Source organism: Lissotriton vulgaris, chromosome 3_1, assembly GCF_964263255.1.
Source record: "Lissotriton vulgaris chromosome 3_1, aLisVul1.2, whole genome shotgun sequence".
In the NCBI taxonomy this organism is placed as follows: Eukaryota; Metazoa; Chordata; class Amphibia; order Caudata; family Salamandridae; genus Lissotriton; species Lissotriton vulgaris.
In genome coordinates this window covers 1,254,073,775-1,254,091,983 of record NC_141689.1, presented here as the reverse complement: position 1 = coordinate 1,254,091,983, position 18,209 = coordinate 1,254,073,775, and the positions used below count along the sequence as shown (strand labels likewise).

General features: G+C 43.5%; 1 protein-coding gene across 8 annotated transcripts in view; it reads left to right on the top strand.

Annotated features, from left to right (window-relative positions):
- RUFY3 (RUN and FYVE domain containing 3) overlaps positions 1-18,209 on the top strand; it is a 420,608-nt gene that overhangs the window by 161,495 nt on the left and 240,904 nt on the right. For 4 of the 8 annotated variants that reach the window (XR_015309343.1, XM_086961767.1, XM_086961772.1 and 1 more), the window contains exon 2: positions 8,784-8,957. Coding sequence is in view for 7 of the 8 variants with exons in the window: in XM_086961767.1 (XP_086817893.1) it covers positions 8,784-8,957 (174 nt within the window). In the remaining variant the exon portion in view is untranslated. Of the gene's footprint in view, positions 1-1,048; positions 1,103-7,336; positions 7,373-8,783; positions 8,958-18,209 lie in introns of all 8 variants that reach the window. The other 4 variants (XM_086961769.1, XM_086961768.1, XM_086961771.1 and 1 more) reach the window with 3 other exon arrangements.

Sequence of the window (18,209 nt, the reverse complement as noted above, 5' to 3'; positions counted from 1 at the left end):
CTCGGCGGTACCAGTAGAGCGGAGAGGTCATTTAGGAGAACAGTTCGGGCCTTTTGTTACTGCTTCTCAAAGGCAGCGGTGGCGCACACAAGCCACACTAGCAGTGAAGCCGTGTGCAAACAAGGGAGTGGGGTCTTCACTTTTTTGTGCTTTTGTGACCGCTGAGTTAGTAAGGTGACAGCTGGCACTTCCTCCAGTGTACCTGATTGACACAAAAGGACAAACCCCAAGGTTTAGGACGCTAGTCTCAGGGAGACTATTGTATTAAACTACTGCCGCACCCTCGCGGAACCTCCTGATGCATTGCGGGTCTCCATGGGGTCAGCATCCCAGCGGCTCTCAGTTGTCCTGGGTCCCTGCTGTAAGAAGACTGCATTTTGTGTTACTTGCAGTGAGTCTCGGAAAACTGCTGTGGTATCTTCGCGTTGCTTATTTGTTGCAGTGTGCTCTTAATACCGGAGGTGCTATAGGTTCCAGCCTCAGCCAGAAAGGCGAAAAAATATTTTTCGTTCCGCTGACAGCTTTTCGTGGATAACTGCCACCTTTTATCCAGGCTTCTTTTAATTGTGGGTTGTGTATACTAGTGAGGAGCACGTCGACTCTATTATAGTGATTTGGAGGCCTGTGGTTACGTGATGAGATGGTCACGCACACTGGACTGGAACAAATAGTAGGTTCCTGATGTTTGCTCAAGGCATGCTTTGTGTTCTGTTTGATTAGCACGAGCTAATGTTTTTGCTTGCGCATTTTTAACAATCACCCTCATCGTTTCACAAAACCCTTACCACTCTGTGGTAAACACATCTTCAACATGCATTGCAGACCATAACAGCTTCCTGGATCTCCTCCTTGGCAAAGCCATGTTATGTTTTGTTTTATGTTGGATTAAATCCTAGCTTCGCTTCATTCATTTGTCCTAGTGTTGGCAAAGCTTGCCAGTGCTACATCACCCCTTAATACTTTCTTTCTTTGTTCTGCTTTTCTCTTTGAATCCTTGTTTGCATGCCATTTTCTCATGTTTTCCTCTTTCTTTTTGCTCTTTGCAAAGACTCTTGGGAGGATTTGACAGAGTTGATGGAGCAAATACGTGGCGAGACTAAAGGTGCGTGTCACACCCACATCTTTTAGGTGTTTGCACTTTTAAACTGACTTGCACTTTCGAATTAGCTTTACCTATTGGGTTTGCCGCTTTAAAGATCCTGGTGTGTAATTGTACCCAAAGTGTGGTGGACTGAATAGTCTGATTCGTGTGCTTTAGTGGCATTTGAATAGCCGGCCCTCGTAGTCATATTGTGTTAGAAGAAAAAATAAGGAAGTAAAACCAAAACAGCAAGCCCAGCTCATCAACCTGTTGTACTGTTAAAGAAATGATTGAAGATTGTGCAACAATCTTTTCTTTAGTCTGTCCTCTGGTCCACACCAATTCTGTTCAGGCAGTCCCCAGGAGCCTGCCCGAAACAGTAACCAGACTGGGTTGCTCATGCAGGTAACACCCAGCATCTCTAGAGGAATCCACCACCTGGGGACCACCTACACAACACTAGTCTCATGTAGGCAACGGTTCTCTGAAACCAGTTCCACTTCTTGACCATTGTGTTCCCTTAATGGATCTGTTTGACCAAATTAGGCCATTGAATTGAATTGAATTGCATTTGCTTTAGCGGCAGTAGGAGCGGTCAGTTGCCAAGCTCAGTACTGCGAACTTTAATCTCAGGTGTGTGAGAGAAAGAGGTCTCCTCCTCTGACACATTTCACTACCAAGTGTAAGAGCTCCTTTTATTTAACGTATCAGCACGTGCCCCCCTCCCTCCCATGTGACATAGCCCTGATGTCTTATATTTTGGTCAGGAGATGCATTTACACTTGTATGCAGTGTGTTCTCACCATTGCTATTAGGATCTCGTGGGTGTGCATTATTTTGCTTACCAGTTATTATAGGAATATGTTTTATCAGAATTATAAATGACTGACTTGGTTCCAAAAAGGACCCTTTTGACACCAGTGTATGAACAACCTTTCTTTAAGAAACCGCTGGATAAGAAAATGACTTAAGGGAATACTCCGTAATGACCTGAAAAAAAGCCTTTGAATTCAACACTAAACATAATCAACACAATCTGGTCTCTTCTACCCAGTCCCCAGAAACGTCCATGGCTGCAGCAACAGGTGAGGGGAAAAAAAGTATTTTTCACCATATTAAATCCTCAACATGACCACAAAGCTGATGGAGTCCGAGACTACCAGGCCCACCAGTGACTTACTTGCTTGGAGCAAACTGTTACTCCATCTGAAAGTCTCAAGACAAAATCAAGGAGTACTTCCAGTCAATGTTCCTTGCCTCGTTTAACCTATGCTTGTCTCCAAATACACTAGTGCTAGGATTTCTCTAGTAACTCAGTTATAAGTCCATTACCAATGTACTGTCCCCTTTGAGACATAAAGCCCTGCTCGATCTCACAGCAGGGCTATTTTCATCAGGGTTAACTGTTTTATTAAAAACGTAGCCCACATCAAATCCAAGATTTTTTCCACATTTTCTGATGCAAACCCAGAAATACGAATGAACAATGAAGTGTGTTGGTTTTTCAGTCGTTCCAGTTTTTACGTCAAAGACAGTATTGACGAAGACGCATTTCCTATAGTCATCCTGATGATCTTGGGTACCAGCAAGTGAGCCTCCTTGGATTTCACATCTTTGCCTGTTTTCTCAGGTGAAGCAAGAAGCTTTTGGCTTGAACCATCCACTCCTCCAAACCCTCAAGCTTTGATCCCAGTCCCACAGTTTTCTTGTCGGAGGTGTTACTCTTTCTGTAGAGCGAACATAGGAAAGCCTTTCTCTTATATGGCGAGACTTGCCATACTAGGATGATCTTATGATCAAGCCTTGCATCCAGAACTCTGTGAGTAAAGGGTAAAACAGTCCTCCTTTCCAGGGCTCGTCAGTTTCTTTCCAGGACTAGGATGATCTTATGAACAAGCCTTGCATCCAGAACTCTGTGAGTAAAAGGTAAAATAGTCCTCCTTTCCAGGCCTCGTCAGTTTCTTTCCAGGACTAGATATTGAATATCATTGGAGGAATGGTAGTCCGGCTCAGCTTATGTCAGCCGTTTAATCAGTGACCAGCTGGAGTAGCCATTCGTCTCCTATGTATCAACCCTCAGTCGCAATATTTTAGGACGTCACTCCTCCAAGGTCACCTCACCCCCGCTTCAACTCCCAGCCTGGGAAATCAGCTTTGCAGTGTCCAGCCTAGGATCTTCTGTGTTCTGCTACCAACAACATTCAGTGGGCACAGCTGGTTTGGATTGAAGTTGCTGTTCCGGCACCCCTTCACCTCACACTGCGCTCCCCAAACCAGTGCATCAGTGGCTTGAGCTCCATTGCAAGGCACTTCACTGTGTGTCCTCCTCATTGCTTGTCACAGCCCGTGGCTATAAACTAAGAGCGCCAAGGAGGAGAAAGGCCGGATCAGTATGACATTCTGGATACCCAGAGGGAGCTGCACATGGCCTAACCAGCTTCATCCATGCACACACGTCCATCTTGTCAAGGCCCACATAAGGTACTTTGTTGTCAAATACATCCGCAGCAGGACAGCCCTAAGAAGAATGAATGCCTGAGAGATCCCGAGTCTTACAGCTACCTTCGCGTCTGCCTCTCACCCTCTCCTGTTTTAGTCTTTTTATTCTTTTAACCCAATTTCATATGACGTATTGTATTGATTATCTTTTTTTTTATATAAAAACAATCTCTGAACATGTGAGGAGTGTGTAAATGTGGATTTTTTAAACTTTAACGCAAATATCCCTAATTCTAAACAAGTGTGTGTGTGGTGCTCGTTCATAGTATACTTGAGGATTATTCATTATTAGTTTGGATTTGCCAAACACCACGTTTTAATATCCGCATGTGTAATTGTGGGAGACCCTCAATCAGCGGTGCTCTTTACATAACACTCCAACCTTTCTTCTTTCTAAGGTGCAGAATGTTACACAGAAACAAGCTATATCTATTTGATGCTATTTTGGCTAGTCTTCATTTAGGTTATATTTTCAAGTAATAGTAGATCCATGTTTACGCTGTGAAAGTCCATCCCTTTATATCTGGATGAACTTTGCTTTACGAAACCAATATATGTTATACTACATGGGAGAGTTACGGAAGTGGGAGCCCTACAATATCAGGCTACAGACCTGCTCATGTTATTATTAGTCTTGTGGCATCACTACTTATTAAGAAAGTGACTTCATTGCTTGGCCATAATAGGCGATTACAAAATATAGATGGTTATATGTTTATTTATGTATGCATTGTTTGAGGTCATGACAGGAGATCAGTAAATGGATCTGCAGATTGCAGCGTGTTTTGAAACAGGAAGCATGATATTGGGAGTGACTTCAATATTTGTTTACCTCGCCCCCCAAAAAAACTGTCTAAACTACTCCAGTGTACACATCAACATAAGAAGCTGCCTCCAAAGTATCTCAAAAGGTTTAAATGACTCGGGGTGCAAATGGCCTAGTTTCTCCTCGGCGGGAAGAATTCAGTCACTTTATAAACACCGGTCTATTGATGGTGTGAGTGGGAGTGTGCGGGAAAACTCAGTTTGTGACGGACTATTAATTAAAGCAAGGTGTTTTGCTGTTTTGTTTACTCTTTGAGTGACCGCATTGTACGTCATTGTTTTTGTTATGGCAACTTTTCAACAGATTACCAAAAGTTTACGCCCCCTTGTTGGTATACCTGTTTCTTAGAAACATCCTCTTTACGTATTTCGTACACACATGCATAGCTTCACCACATAATGTTAAAGATTGTACAGACTACAGTTCCCTTCATTTTCTCAGCTGCAAAATTTGAACAGCTCTTGCTTTTCCTTTAAAAAAAAAATTGTAGGATGCTATGCAGTACTCCATTATTTTCATATTCTTTTCAAATGCGAAATAGCACATTTTAAAACAAAAAAACCTCAATCTCACTTATTCATTTTGGAATATTGTCTGCATTGGCTAGTAGAATTTTTCCACAGGTACAAAAGTCGTTTTCCTCAATTCATTCACCAGTTGGTCATTACCAGACCTTAAAAACAAAAATTACTTATCATGTATTAGATGTTATTTTTTTATTGCGTTCTGCCTATAAGTGCCCTTGACATAGCCTGCCACTAAATAACAGATATCTTTATCACAAGTTGTAAGGAAAAAGTTATTTGATATTGCCTTTAATTATCACTGGATAAAAAAATGTCCTTCTTGCCCAGTGAATTGAGCATAGACCAAAACCACTCTTTTAAAATCCCTGTAGACATGGGCAGTAACAATCTGTGCCAGGTGAAATACCCATTTCAGATTTTCTACCCAAATATTTAGCACCGTTTATCCTTTCAGACAAAACGTAAGTCATCAAATTAGGGGATTTCAGGTTTGAAAGGAAAGGCTTCGTTTTTCATAGGTCCTGCCTTTGGGAGAAGACATGGAAATGTGTTCTAAGTTGTCTGCTCTGTCCTGGCAGGTGTTATCATTTAAGTTTCTTTTTAGCAATGCCAAAACCAATGGCCTGTATCTGATGTCAAAAATGGCATTTATGAACCATAATGAGAGATTGAGGCAATGGAACATGACCTACTACAGGACAAGAAGGTTGAGGGTGATGTACGAGGAGAAGGGGTTGCCCCACAAAAATTCCTGAAGATAGGTGGGCAATGGAGGAACATTATGGTTTAGATGGCAAGTGCCTGATGATGGGGTTGATGACCTTGAGGTTTATAGTGAGGGTTGATAACACTGACAACGAGAGCATTGGTTATTGGGAGAGCTGTGACACTGGATTTAGTCACACCAACTCTTATCAATACTCCATAAAATCAGTGTTTTCAGATATGCTTTTATCTATGTTTTTTTGTGTGCTTGAACATCAACAGAATAATTTTTTGATGAAAACCTTATCAAGAGTTCCACAATTTGGCTAAGGGTGCCACTGTTTTTTTGCAGTCAGAATTTGAGATCTGGTTCCTTGTTAATTCTTGCTTTGTTTGAGAGTTGATTCTTCTTGTGTTTACCGGCACACTCTTGTTCAAAAGGTAGGGCCCCATAGGTTGCTCTCAGGTTTCTTCTGTGCCATATCCAGCTCCTTGATTTCTTAGTACCCCAGATTTCGTCAGGTCGATTGTGTCCCCCTGTAGCTATTCGTGTGAACTGCTCCTTAACATAATACCTCACGGAGAATAAGTAATGGACTCATGAACGTTAATAAAAGTAATCTGACAGGTAATAGAAAGCCTGGCAGGCAGATTATACTAATTTTGTATTATAATTATTGATTCGCTGTAAAAGAGGTCATTATTGCAACAAACTTTGATTATGTTAAAATTAATTACTGTTTTGTAGAAGAGCATCCATCCCTACCTATAGCTTAGGAGGATGACCGTATTTTATTTTAATCTTTTCTGTTTAATAATTTAAATATTTTGTTGTTGACTGACATCTGACTAAACCTGGAATGGACTTTAATATTTTCACTACCTTGGTTGTATATTTTCGTTGCTTCCTTGTAGTTTTTTTTTGTTAAAGGAAGAGCGCTGTGTTGCATAATGACGCCTGTTGGTAATTAATGGTCATGGTGTGGTCTTCACCCACCTATTAGGTGAAATGAAAAATGACCTGCGCGACCTCTGTTTGGGGGCTTGTGGTGGCCCTTTCATATAGGGGAGAATGAATGCTGTGTATTTTGGGACTCTTTGTGCTCAGGGCATTCTAATTATCTACAGACAATCTCATTGGGCTGCAGGTCACTTGAGTTGCAGGCGCTTTTTTGTGGGTGCAGCTCGAGTGGAGTGGCTCATATAAAGGAAGCCCTGAAACTCTTAGTCACATACTTCTAGAATCTACTGCTGCCATTTTAAACTCCTAGCAACGAGTGAAGGAAGAAACTTAAAAAAATAATAATAATTAATTGCAAACCCGGGGCTGTTTCCGTACAGTGTACTTTATGTTCACAACTTAGCTAGTTTGAGTCCCGTACCTGTGTGGTTCTTTGTGGGTGCCAGAGTCCTCGGAGGCGAACGTTGACTTTGGAGCACTCGGCTAAAGGTAGGTAACAGCTTGCTTTTCTCCTGACTGCCACCCGGAGCTGTACTAAACTTTCTGTCAACTTGTATGTACGCTTGCTGCTGTTAATAAAATGCGGGCCTGACTTTACTTTCTCATTTCCTAGAGGCGCTTTGAAATTTCATACACTCGTAACATTTACTTGCAGATGCTGTTCAGAGAACGTTCCTTTAAATAAAATGTGTTTTGTTTTTCTTTGCCCACTTACTGCTTGTTATTGTATATGAAAGGAGCGACGTCCCCTCACTGGAGAACATATGAGCAAGGCAAGTACCTTGTTCATTGGAACATACATATCATTCATTCTTGTCTTTTGCCCCCAACACGTACAGGGTCTTTCCCCACATTGTATTTTGTAGTTGTGTTTATAGTTTGCCTTTTAACAGCTGTAGTCTTCCATATAATATCTCTTTGGTCGTTGCAGTATACATATTCTTAAAGTTCCCTATGTTTTTAGTTTTTTCCTTTGACACGGATTCTAGCACATACTTTGAAAACAATCTTTTGAAAGCAATCTTTTACGTTGACGTAGGTATCATATATGGGTTCCACTCTAACTTAAGAGCTAAACATTTTTTTTACGGAAATCCGTATTTCATTTTTCTTCTAGTTGTCCATGGCAAATATGATGACTCCAAGACATGCCATTAGAGATCTCATTTTACTGCCTGACATGAGCATGACATAACCCTGATGTCTAAGAGGTTGAATGATAGCCTAGACTACTGACTCATGAAGTTTTTTTTTATTTGAAAAACCTTTCAAAAACTTTCTATCATTATTTTCCTTAGTAATGCCAAACTATGCCCTGGCATTTAAGTGTATATTTCGGTAGGAGCACTCATTGAAATTGGTGCAGTTTGTAATTCGTAAAGTTGGTACCCTTTACAAAGAGAAGATGCCATATTGGCTTAACTTTAGAAGGCTTTTGACAAAACAGCATGTGTTGCATGTCTTGTCTATTACCTTTTCTCTGCAGCAGTCAAGTACTTCTTTTCTGCAGCAGCCTTGTTGTCTCGCTGAGGGGTGGCTGAACCCAAATGGAGAGTGCTCATCCATAGCACGAAGTGACACATTTCATATCATGCTGTTTTCTAACATTTAGGAAACTAGAATTTCCACGCTTGACTTGTATGTGGAAGATCCCCAGGGAGTGTGGAAGCAATGGCGAACCATTATCAGTTTCAAAAATGTATTATACCAAACCCCCCCTCACCCCAAACAGACGCGCTTCGCCTTTGCAGGCTTCGTCAGTGTAAAAAAAAATATATATATATATATATATATATATATATATATATATATATATATATATATATATATATATATATATATATATATATATATATATATATATATATATATATCCGTCCTATCCTAGCTTGAGATTGTTTGCTGGCGATTGGATGCATGTCTTAGTTATATTTATGGTCACTGCAACAAATAAATAGCCCAATATCGTTCAATCTATGTGCAGCTACAGTTTGAAAGGTCCGCCCTACATCCCTCCATCCATGACCTGTTTGTTTCACAATGAAACCTATTTGCTTAGCTCCTGTCTTCTTTTCTGGTCATGTCCATATCACCCAATTTATTGACGGGAGGGAGGAGACTTAATTCTTCTAACATAAATTATGCCGCTCTGTATCTTAACCTGCCCCCTACCTTTTGTTTCAGATCCCAATTACCTCATGGCGAATGAGCGAATGAACCTGATGAACATGGCCAAACTGAGCATCAAAGGCCTGATTGAATCAGCGTTGAACCTGGGCCGGACCCTGGACTCTGACTACGCACCGCTACAGCAGTTCTTTGTGGTGATGGAGCATTGCCTGAAGCACGGCTTGAAGGGTAAGCAACTTATGCTTTATATCTATTTCGATTCACTCTAAGAGGTGCGAAGGCTGGTTTTAAGAAGGGGTTAACACAAGACATACTTTTGAGTAAAGACAGATGTCTCTTTCAGTCTGCATATTTACCTGTTCTACCCGGAATTGCAGATCTTAATTGGTATCTACCTTGCCCTTTTTTCAGTAAAAAGGCTTAACGTATGAAACAGATGTGGGTTTTGCTAATCGGTTATGTGGAATGGCCATTTCATATGTTTCAGTTACTCATTTTTAGTCTTAAAATATTTTGGTATATATAATAATGCAGTCTTACAGTTGTTCTCGGTACAGATATCGCAGTGGAAGCTGTGATAATTGTTATCCAACTTAAACTCTAGCCATCCAAGCTTTTAAATGCCAAGTATTGGTTCTGTCATAAAGGCAACACGTTACCATTAAATGTTTGCACAATGTATTAACTTTTTAGATGTGGATGTTCAGTTAGTAGGCTGCTATCCTCTGCCATCCCTCTTGAGCAGATACCAAGCAGCTGTGCAGCACATTCCCGAAGCTGTGGTATTAATCACAGTGCCTTCTGAGCATCCTTATGCTCCCACAGAAAACCAGGGAGGCAAGGGAAGGATTCTGTGAAGTTGTGACTACTGTAAATGTGACTTGAGGATTGAAGGTCACAATTTAGATTAAGCTGTTTTGTTTATACCAGAAGTTTGAGAGCTAGAACTGCAACTCATTTTAATTGTCTCACGGTCACCTGAATGTCCTTTTTATATCTTGAACAATTATTTCTACTCTTACCTGTACCAGGAAGAGTTACATTAATTGTATTATATCTTGTCCACCACTATTTTCTGCAGGCACTCATGTGTACTCACTGCCATTGAATTGAAATTATTTGTCTTGCTTCTCCCTCCAATCTCCTATCATAATCCACAAATACAGAAATGCCTTTCTGCTGAAGTGCATGTCATTTGTACTGCTACTTCATTTGAAAAAAATCTAGCATAGCCTTTCTCCATTTATTCTACCAGTGATCTATGTTTTTCCTCTAAGATCTTTGCTTCAAACCCTACACTCCCTTGAATGCTATTTTCTAGACACCCTCTGACCCTATGCTATTCTTCAGGAAATCGCTGCACTATCACTGGATGCTCTGTCCTAAGTCAAGTTTTGAGTAGTACAGCTACAACACAATATTTTCGTTCTGTACTGTCTTCTATTATAAAAACCTTATTCTACAATCTCGAAAAGCTTACTTCTTTTCTTTTTTGTGCCCTTTAAGCTCTTGGATCGCTCTTCAAAGGCATATTAGGGACATGCTAAAAGTTTGCCTAAGAATTGCCATTGAACGGACTTAAGTTTTAAAGTTATTTCCTGTCCCTGGTGCTGAGTGATGCACATTGCAGTGTAACAGAGTATGGGGCTCCTTTACTTCATTCCGCGCGTTGATGGGACAGGGCACAAGAAAATGTTACATATTTTCAAAGGACCCTTTGGTTTTGGACTAGTTCTAACAGATTTCACTTTCGGGGATATTATTGTTTGAACTGCTAATTTCAGATAGTAAATAAAACTAAAATAAAAAAAGACTACAGTTATTTTGTAGGCACACACATGCGTGTTGAATGCATGCACTTGCCTACCATATAATGTGGCTCTGCATTATCGCATATTTCAATTTTTTTAGTAGTCATGCTGCCCAACAGCTGCATTGTTGGACTGCATGGCAGAAAAGCTCTGATAAAACCTATAGATTTTATAGGCGAGGCCTCTAGGCTGTTTGTCCTAGGAGCTGTATTTACCATTTCATAACTCTTTTGTGTTCCTAATGTAAAAGTAATCGATGTACATTAAGTAGTACATTTCTACTGGCTCCTTCCCGACAGTGCTTCGTGCCGTTTAAAATACCTACATATATTCCACCCGTTTTGGGCTATTCTTTTGGTGTAATTGCTAGACAGACGTACCTTTCATTCCACATTCTTTGCCACGTGTCCTTCTTTGCCACGTGTCCTTCCTGCAAATAAGCTGAAAAGCTTGGTGCTAGATCTGTAATCAAATCTTAACGGACATAAGCAAGAAAACACATACTTTGCCTAGCAATTCGTATTCACTGTCGACACAATCAGATCTTTAATCAGGATCACCTGGTGTGATTTTTAATTGTGGAAGCACTGTGGCCTTCAATCGCAAAACCCAAGGAGATTAAGAGTTTTACACTTTTCATAGTCCGTCACATTTTGTTGTGGTTTGATGTCTTGAGCCCAACTGTCGACCTTTTTTGCTTTGATTCAGTGTTCTGTCATTGTATCTCTGTGATGTCATTGTGTTTTGTCTCGGGACCATGAGGATATTAGTTGAGATCTTTAGAAGCTGTCCAGAGACTGAACTACTAACATCATACTACTTGTGGGACACTACTGTTGCACCCGATAACCTACCCTGTATATTCAACTGAATACTTGCACAGGTACCAGTCTTCCTCCAGTGATGTGTACTTGTAGGCACTTATTGACCCTTACATAGCCCTTGCTTTTAATTTCTCCTTTTAGCAATACCATGTGCTTCTTCCATCCTTTCCCTTTTGGCTCTCAAGGCACTGGGGGTTTTGAAATTCTCGTCCTTATTGTTGCACAATCATTGGAGTAGCCTCTGGTTCACTTTTCTTTGTAATGAATCCCTGTTCTGAGACCATGCTGATTGCTGCAGTGTTGTCAGCTTGTGTTCCGCTATAGCTTTCTTGGAGTTGAACAAAATTTTACTTTTTGAAATACTCTGAAGGCTCTTTTTTCAACCAATAAGTAGCAGCGGTTTGCTAATAATGAAGACAGAAACCCTCTTAAATCATGTAATAATGAATATGTATTGTGTATGGTTTCCAAAAGAAGCCCTTATCATGGACTTAGGGTTCTAAACTCTGTTATTAACTGTTATGACAAGAAACCAGTGAACAACTAGGCTGTGAACCCTCTGCTCCACTGGATTCGAATCCACCTCCTCAGCCAGGTCACTAAAGACCTGAGGGATGCAATACAATCTAGGTTGCTGGTTCACCATGTTGTACGCTGATTTCATGTGTCTGCCACTCGAGAGAGGTGGGGGATAGGCAACTGCTTCCTCTCATGCCATAAATGGGCTCTAGATAGATGTATGGCTCACAGAAAGTTCCAGGCCTGCTGACAGCTGTTCTCCTACAGAGCATGTCAGCTCTTTGAAAATATGGCAGATGAGGAGTAGGAGGAAGGTTGCTGATGGTACGGCAGGAAGCCAGGTATTCATATATTTTTCTATATTAGGAGGGAAAGGGTATTCATGCCTGTTTTTAGGTTTCAAGAAGAAGCACATTTAGAAAACAAAAATAGTAGGAAATAAATGTTCGAGGCATATGAGCTGTAGATCATATGCTTTAGCATGGATCGCCATCTGGATTTGGGTCCGGATTGTTGCACTTTGTTTTTGTTCAAAGAGGTCTTTGCAGTCATGAGGTAGGTGACTCCTCCTTTTGGTAATAGTGCGCATGTGCATAGACTTCATCCCCAAATAGTTTTTTTTTTCCGCCATCGGGTTCGGATGTGTATTGCTGCGTTATGGTTCGTTATTGTTTTCGAAACCCTTCGACACGCAATGCTCTACCCTTGACGGTATTGTCTTTAGATTGCGGTTTCCTATTTGACGCGTATTGTGTCCACTGTGAAAACCTTCAATCAAAAACACTTTGAGGCAGGCCGTCGGGCCTACCTGTGCCGACCACCCCAACAGTGGATGGAATGGACTCCGTTCAAGCTTTGTCCCGGGTGTCGTGCTAAGTTTCCATGCACCGACTTGCCTGAGGTCTGCAACCTGTGCTTATCCCTTGAACACAAAGAAATATACTGCGAAGTGTGTTAATCATTCGTATCGGATAAGACATCCGTGATCGTCTGGTTCGACGCCACGAGATGCAAGGCGGCTGCGGCTCCGTACCGGACATCTTCGGCGAATACCTAGAACATCCTGCCGCAGAAGCCGAAGAAGAAGAAGAACTGGTCTCCGTGTCCGAAGCCGACTCCGACATGGAGGAAGACCTGAACGTCACTCTGGGTCATTGTACCGCAAGTATAGATGCCCAAACCACTCAACCAAAAGATAAGGCTCCGGTATCAACCTCGGGCTCCGGTCGACACTGAGAAAAAGTTTCAGATGCCCCGCCCTCCAGCCCGGCAATGAAACCTAAACACAAGCCTTCTGGCTCGGGCTTGAGCCAGCCCCATTCGGGTGACGAACCAACACCTTTGGCACCGAAACATAAGGAAAAACACGTGCCACTTACTACCCTGTCAGCACCAAAGACACCTTGGGCACCAAAGACCTCTGAGCCGAAACCCTCCAAAATAAGACTCAGAACCGAAATTGTTCAAGCCTAAAGCCTCGTAGCCGAAGCACTCCACATCTAAAAGCTCTGAGCCGACACCCTCTGTGCCGAAAAGTTCAGAGTAGAAACAGGCCACTCCAAACACTACACACCCTAAACCGGCGAAAACTAAGAATTCCGACTCCAAACACTCAGCACCAAAAGACATTGAGCCCAAATCGTTGATGCTGAAATCCACTCCTAAAGGAAGAGATACTCCTTCCAAGGAACTTCCGTATGAAGACACACCTTTGGGTCCAAAACAAAAAAGACTTAGTATTGATCCAAAAACTGGACCCCTTTTGGCTACTCTTCCTAAAAAACGGACGTTAGACCTCCCAGGAGATGCCCCTATACCTCTGAAGAAAGAGATATAGGTACTAACCCTTCTCCCCCTTACACACCTCCCTCTCCCCCTCCTATTCCCAATTTACACATTACACCATCATATTCACCACCTCCAATGTCACCTGACTCGTAGGATGACGATTTTGGGGATGGGGATGACTATCATCATACCCCACAAGATCCGGACATACCACATAACACTGATCCCTGGGATGATTATGATAAGGATCCAGACCACCCTAATGACCCTGACCTGTATCCCTCCAGACCTTCCCCACCTGATGACAACATTGGCTTTCCAAACTTATCTACAGGGCTGCCCAATATCACGGGGTGGAACTACATACAGACCCTCTAGAAGAGGATTCCCTTGTAGAAACATTTACACACTCCAAAAGGTCTACTAACACTTTACTCATGCTCAAGGGCATGTTAAAACATACCAACGAGGTATATAAGGACCCAGTCAGAGCCAGGATACTGACACCTAGGGTGGATAAAAAATACAAGCCCGCTCCTACAGACCCTGTATACATAAAAGGTCAGTTACCTTTAAACTCTTTTGTTGTATCTAACGCACGCAAGAGAGCGAACTCTCAAATTACAAGCAACGCCCCTCCTCCTGATAAGGAGTCCAAACTTATTGATGCCTCTGACAGGAAAGTAGCCTCACAAGCAGCCAATTATTGGCATATTGCCAATGCCCAGGCTCTGTTCGCACGCTACGGCAGGGCCTACTATGATGAGTTGGAAAAACTCATGCAACATGTGCCAGAGGAGTATAAAACTAAAGCTAACGACCTCATGCAGGAAGGGAAGCTCATCACCTTCACTTCCATAAAATGCGCCCTAGATGCAGCGGACACAGCTTCTCGTGCTATCAACACAAGCATACTGTTGAGGAGACATGCTTGGCTTCAAATCTCTGAATTCAGGGGGGAGGAGCCAAGATGGCGACCGGAGCAGAAGCGTAGGCTCCCGGCTCCGCCAGCCCTTGAGCCCCGCACCGAAATCCTGCTCACTATCCTGGTGTATTTTTGCAGCGGGACGCCTGGGAAGACGCGCTGACATCGCTCGCGTTCCCCCGAGGTCTCTGCCTGCCCGGTGACTGGAGATATCTGCGAAGCCGTCTGGCGGCCTCCGCGGCCCTGGAACCGTGCCTGAGCCGCCGTGCGCCGCCGGACTCGGATCGATAGCGGCCAGATTGGCCCAGGCGGTGCCGGCGGTTGGGAAGCGTTGCCTCCTGAAGGGGACATGGACCGGATTGCGTAGCTCTGACATTGTTTATCGCACAACGCGATTGCAGCACACTTGCGAGGAAGGGGCAGACTGTGCGTGCATCTTCTTTGTTATGCGCTGGAGGTGTGCCGTGCAGTCTCCATTACTGATCTAGTCCGACATCGGCGGACCACTCCTGGATTCGCACCAGCTCTGTACCGGAGACGAGATGGCTCTCTGCAAAGGTCGTTTAATGGCAGTTGGCCTTGCTAGCATCAGTGGCTCAGATTGCAGCTCGCCCATGCCGCACTCGCCCCAGCTTTCCCATTGCTTTTCCGGCGGGATGGACATGCCCGATGGCTCACAGAATGGGAAAGATCGCTCACCCCTGCCCTGGGACTGCAGTACCCTGACTGATGAGCTGGGGGACGGACTGCATGAGTCCTCCCGTGATGTTGAGATGGGGGGACCGCAGTCTGTACTGTCCTATGGGGCCGTCCTAGCTGCCCTTTGTGATCTATGGTCTGCGCTGGAAGATGGCTCCCGTGTATTGGCTGAGAAGCTTAATGACATCGTGTTCGTACTGGGGCGGACGCGGCGGGCCTGCTCCCAGCAACGTCTGGATTTGCCTTTGCCGGTGATTGAAGGGGCTACAGTGTTTCCACATGTTCACATTGAGGAGTGGACTGTTTTTGACTGTACTGGCACCTGCGGACGGCCGTCCGCCAGCCCTAACTGTGCTACAATGTTTCCCCCTCCTCCGAGGAATGAGTCTTTGTCTATTTTACCACCACTATTGACTCGGGCACCGCCTCTGCAGCTACTGGCCCCCTCGACTGCTATCTCTTTGCGGACTCCGTTCTCCCCACTGTGGACCTTGTGCCATCGGGTGAACCTGGAGGCGCTCTTCATTGAGGAAGACGGAACTAATGGTGACTGGCGACGTCCATTTTGTATTTACGTGCCTCTCCTCTCCCGTTTGTGGCCATTTTGTCTCTTTGTTTCAGGTGGGGCTGGCTTTCCCCGGAGGGTATGTCTCGGGAGGCATCCAAGATCGGGCCAGGGCTAGGTGGTTTCCTTTGTAGTTGTGATTTACTGGCTGGCGGAGAATAGGGTTGGAATGCTTTTGTAACTGATTCGGACGCGCAATATGTGATGACTCTCCCCATTTGCACTCGTAACTGTTATTTGCTATTTGGCTACTGTTTTCATGGGGTTGGGGATGTATGTGTGGCTGGGGAGACCGGGAGCACACAGATTTGGCCCTCCTCTCGGTTCATATGCGACTCCCTTTCCTTCCTTTTTTCTTCCATTTCTTTCTCGCCTGTATTTCGGGTACTCCTTTTGGGCGACAGGCACACTGCAGGGGGGGTAGGCCGTAGCCTCTGCATGCGTGTAGGGTGGGGGGAGGGGGGAGGGGCTTCTGTTTGTCTTCAGTTCTATGGGCCTTATTTTTTTTTTCTTCCTTTTTGATCTTTGCTAATTTCTTACTTCTTTCTTTGGATCGGTGGGGCGGTTAGGTCGGGGGGGGGTAACGATCGGCACGCAGTATGATTAGTCATGATCTGTCCTAAAATATTGCTTCGTGCCGCTACATTGACTATGTTTTTGCTTGTTTAATGACTGCTGGTGGAAGTTGCCCGCTCCGGTTCTAGATGGTTGTTTGGTCCCTGATCCTTCTTAGTCTCTATTCTTCATAGTACATTTTAATAAGTTTTAAAAATTAACCTTCATAACTCCTGTTTCTCGGCAGTTCAACTATATCCAGTGTAACTCGGACTGATTGCTAACTTGTACTGCGATACTGCTGGGATCCGTCTACCTGCAAATGTGCTTACAATGTTATCGAGGCCGGCCGGATGGTTGTAGGCCTGTATTTGTTTGCTATTTCTGCACAATAAAGGTTTTCAAAAAATCAAAAAAAAAAATCTCTGAATTCAAGCAGGAGGTACAATCCTCCATACTTAATCAGCCCTTTGATGAGGAGGATCTTTTCGGGCCAACAGTAGATACTTCATTAGAAAAGATGAAAAAAAAAGACACCGAAACTGCAAAGTCCATGGGAGTCCTACGATTATCTTCTAGCACAGGGTCCTTTCATTGCTCCTTTTATAGGGGTGGCTCAAAAACACTGTCATCAGAAAATTCCTCCTCCTCTTACAAGGAGAACAACCAATCTAACTCCTCCAGAGGCTATTTTCAAGGAGGTTACAGAGGAAATAATAACAAAGGAAGAAGCAGAGGTAATTCCACCCGCACTTCCCCTGCCAATAAACAGGAACTTCCCTCCACTACCCCCCGATCAGTCCACTCCTGTCAGGAGACATCTCTCACAGTTCCTACCTGTATGGCATTCAATCACCTCAGACAAGTGGGTAATACAAATGATCTAACATGGTTTTGCCTGGAACTTACCAGTACTCCACCAACAATCCTTCCGAGAGAGTGTGCAATATCATCATAATATCTCACCCTGTTAAAACAAGAGGTCCTCTCGCTGTTACACAAACATGCAGTAGAATCGGTCCCATTACGTCATCAAGGGACGGGAGTGTACTCCCTATACTTTGATTCCAAAAAAAGAAGACTGCTCCCTTTCAGGCCCATACTGGACCTCAGACGACTAAAGCTCTACATTCAATCTGACGACTTCCACATGATCACCCTTCAACAGGTGCTCCCATTGCTTCAGCAAGGCAACTTTCTTTCCACTCTAGATATAAAGGGCTCCTACTTCCATTTTCCCACTCACCCAGCCCACAGAAAATATCTCGGGTTTGTGGTGGATGGAAAACATTACCAATTCAAAGTCTTTCCATTCAGGGTAACTGCAGCACCAAGGGTCTTTACCAAGTGTTTAGCAGTAGTCACGGCTCATTTAAGAAGACATCATATTCATGTCTTCCCTTACTTAGACGATTGGCTAATATAAGCCAACTCGCAACGCAGCTGCAAACACCACACTCACAAAACAGTTCAGCTGCTTCACAACTTGAAATTCACGGTCAACCTCACCTTCAACCCTCCAACACGCAAGTGTACCTAGGAGCCACAATAGACACTTGCAAAGCTCTAGCGTATCCCAACCCAGTCAGATTACGCAACATACAAAACCTAATATCACAATTTCAATCGCAGCGCTTACTACCAGCCCGAGTTTTTTTGCAGTTGATCGGAGTGATGGCGTCTTGCATTCTAATTGTTCCATACGCAAGACTCCAAGTGCATCTCCTACAGGAATGCTTAGCACGTCAGTGGAACCAGGCTCAAGGTCAGTTAACCGATCTGGTGTTGGTGGAC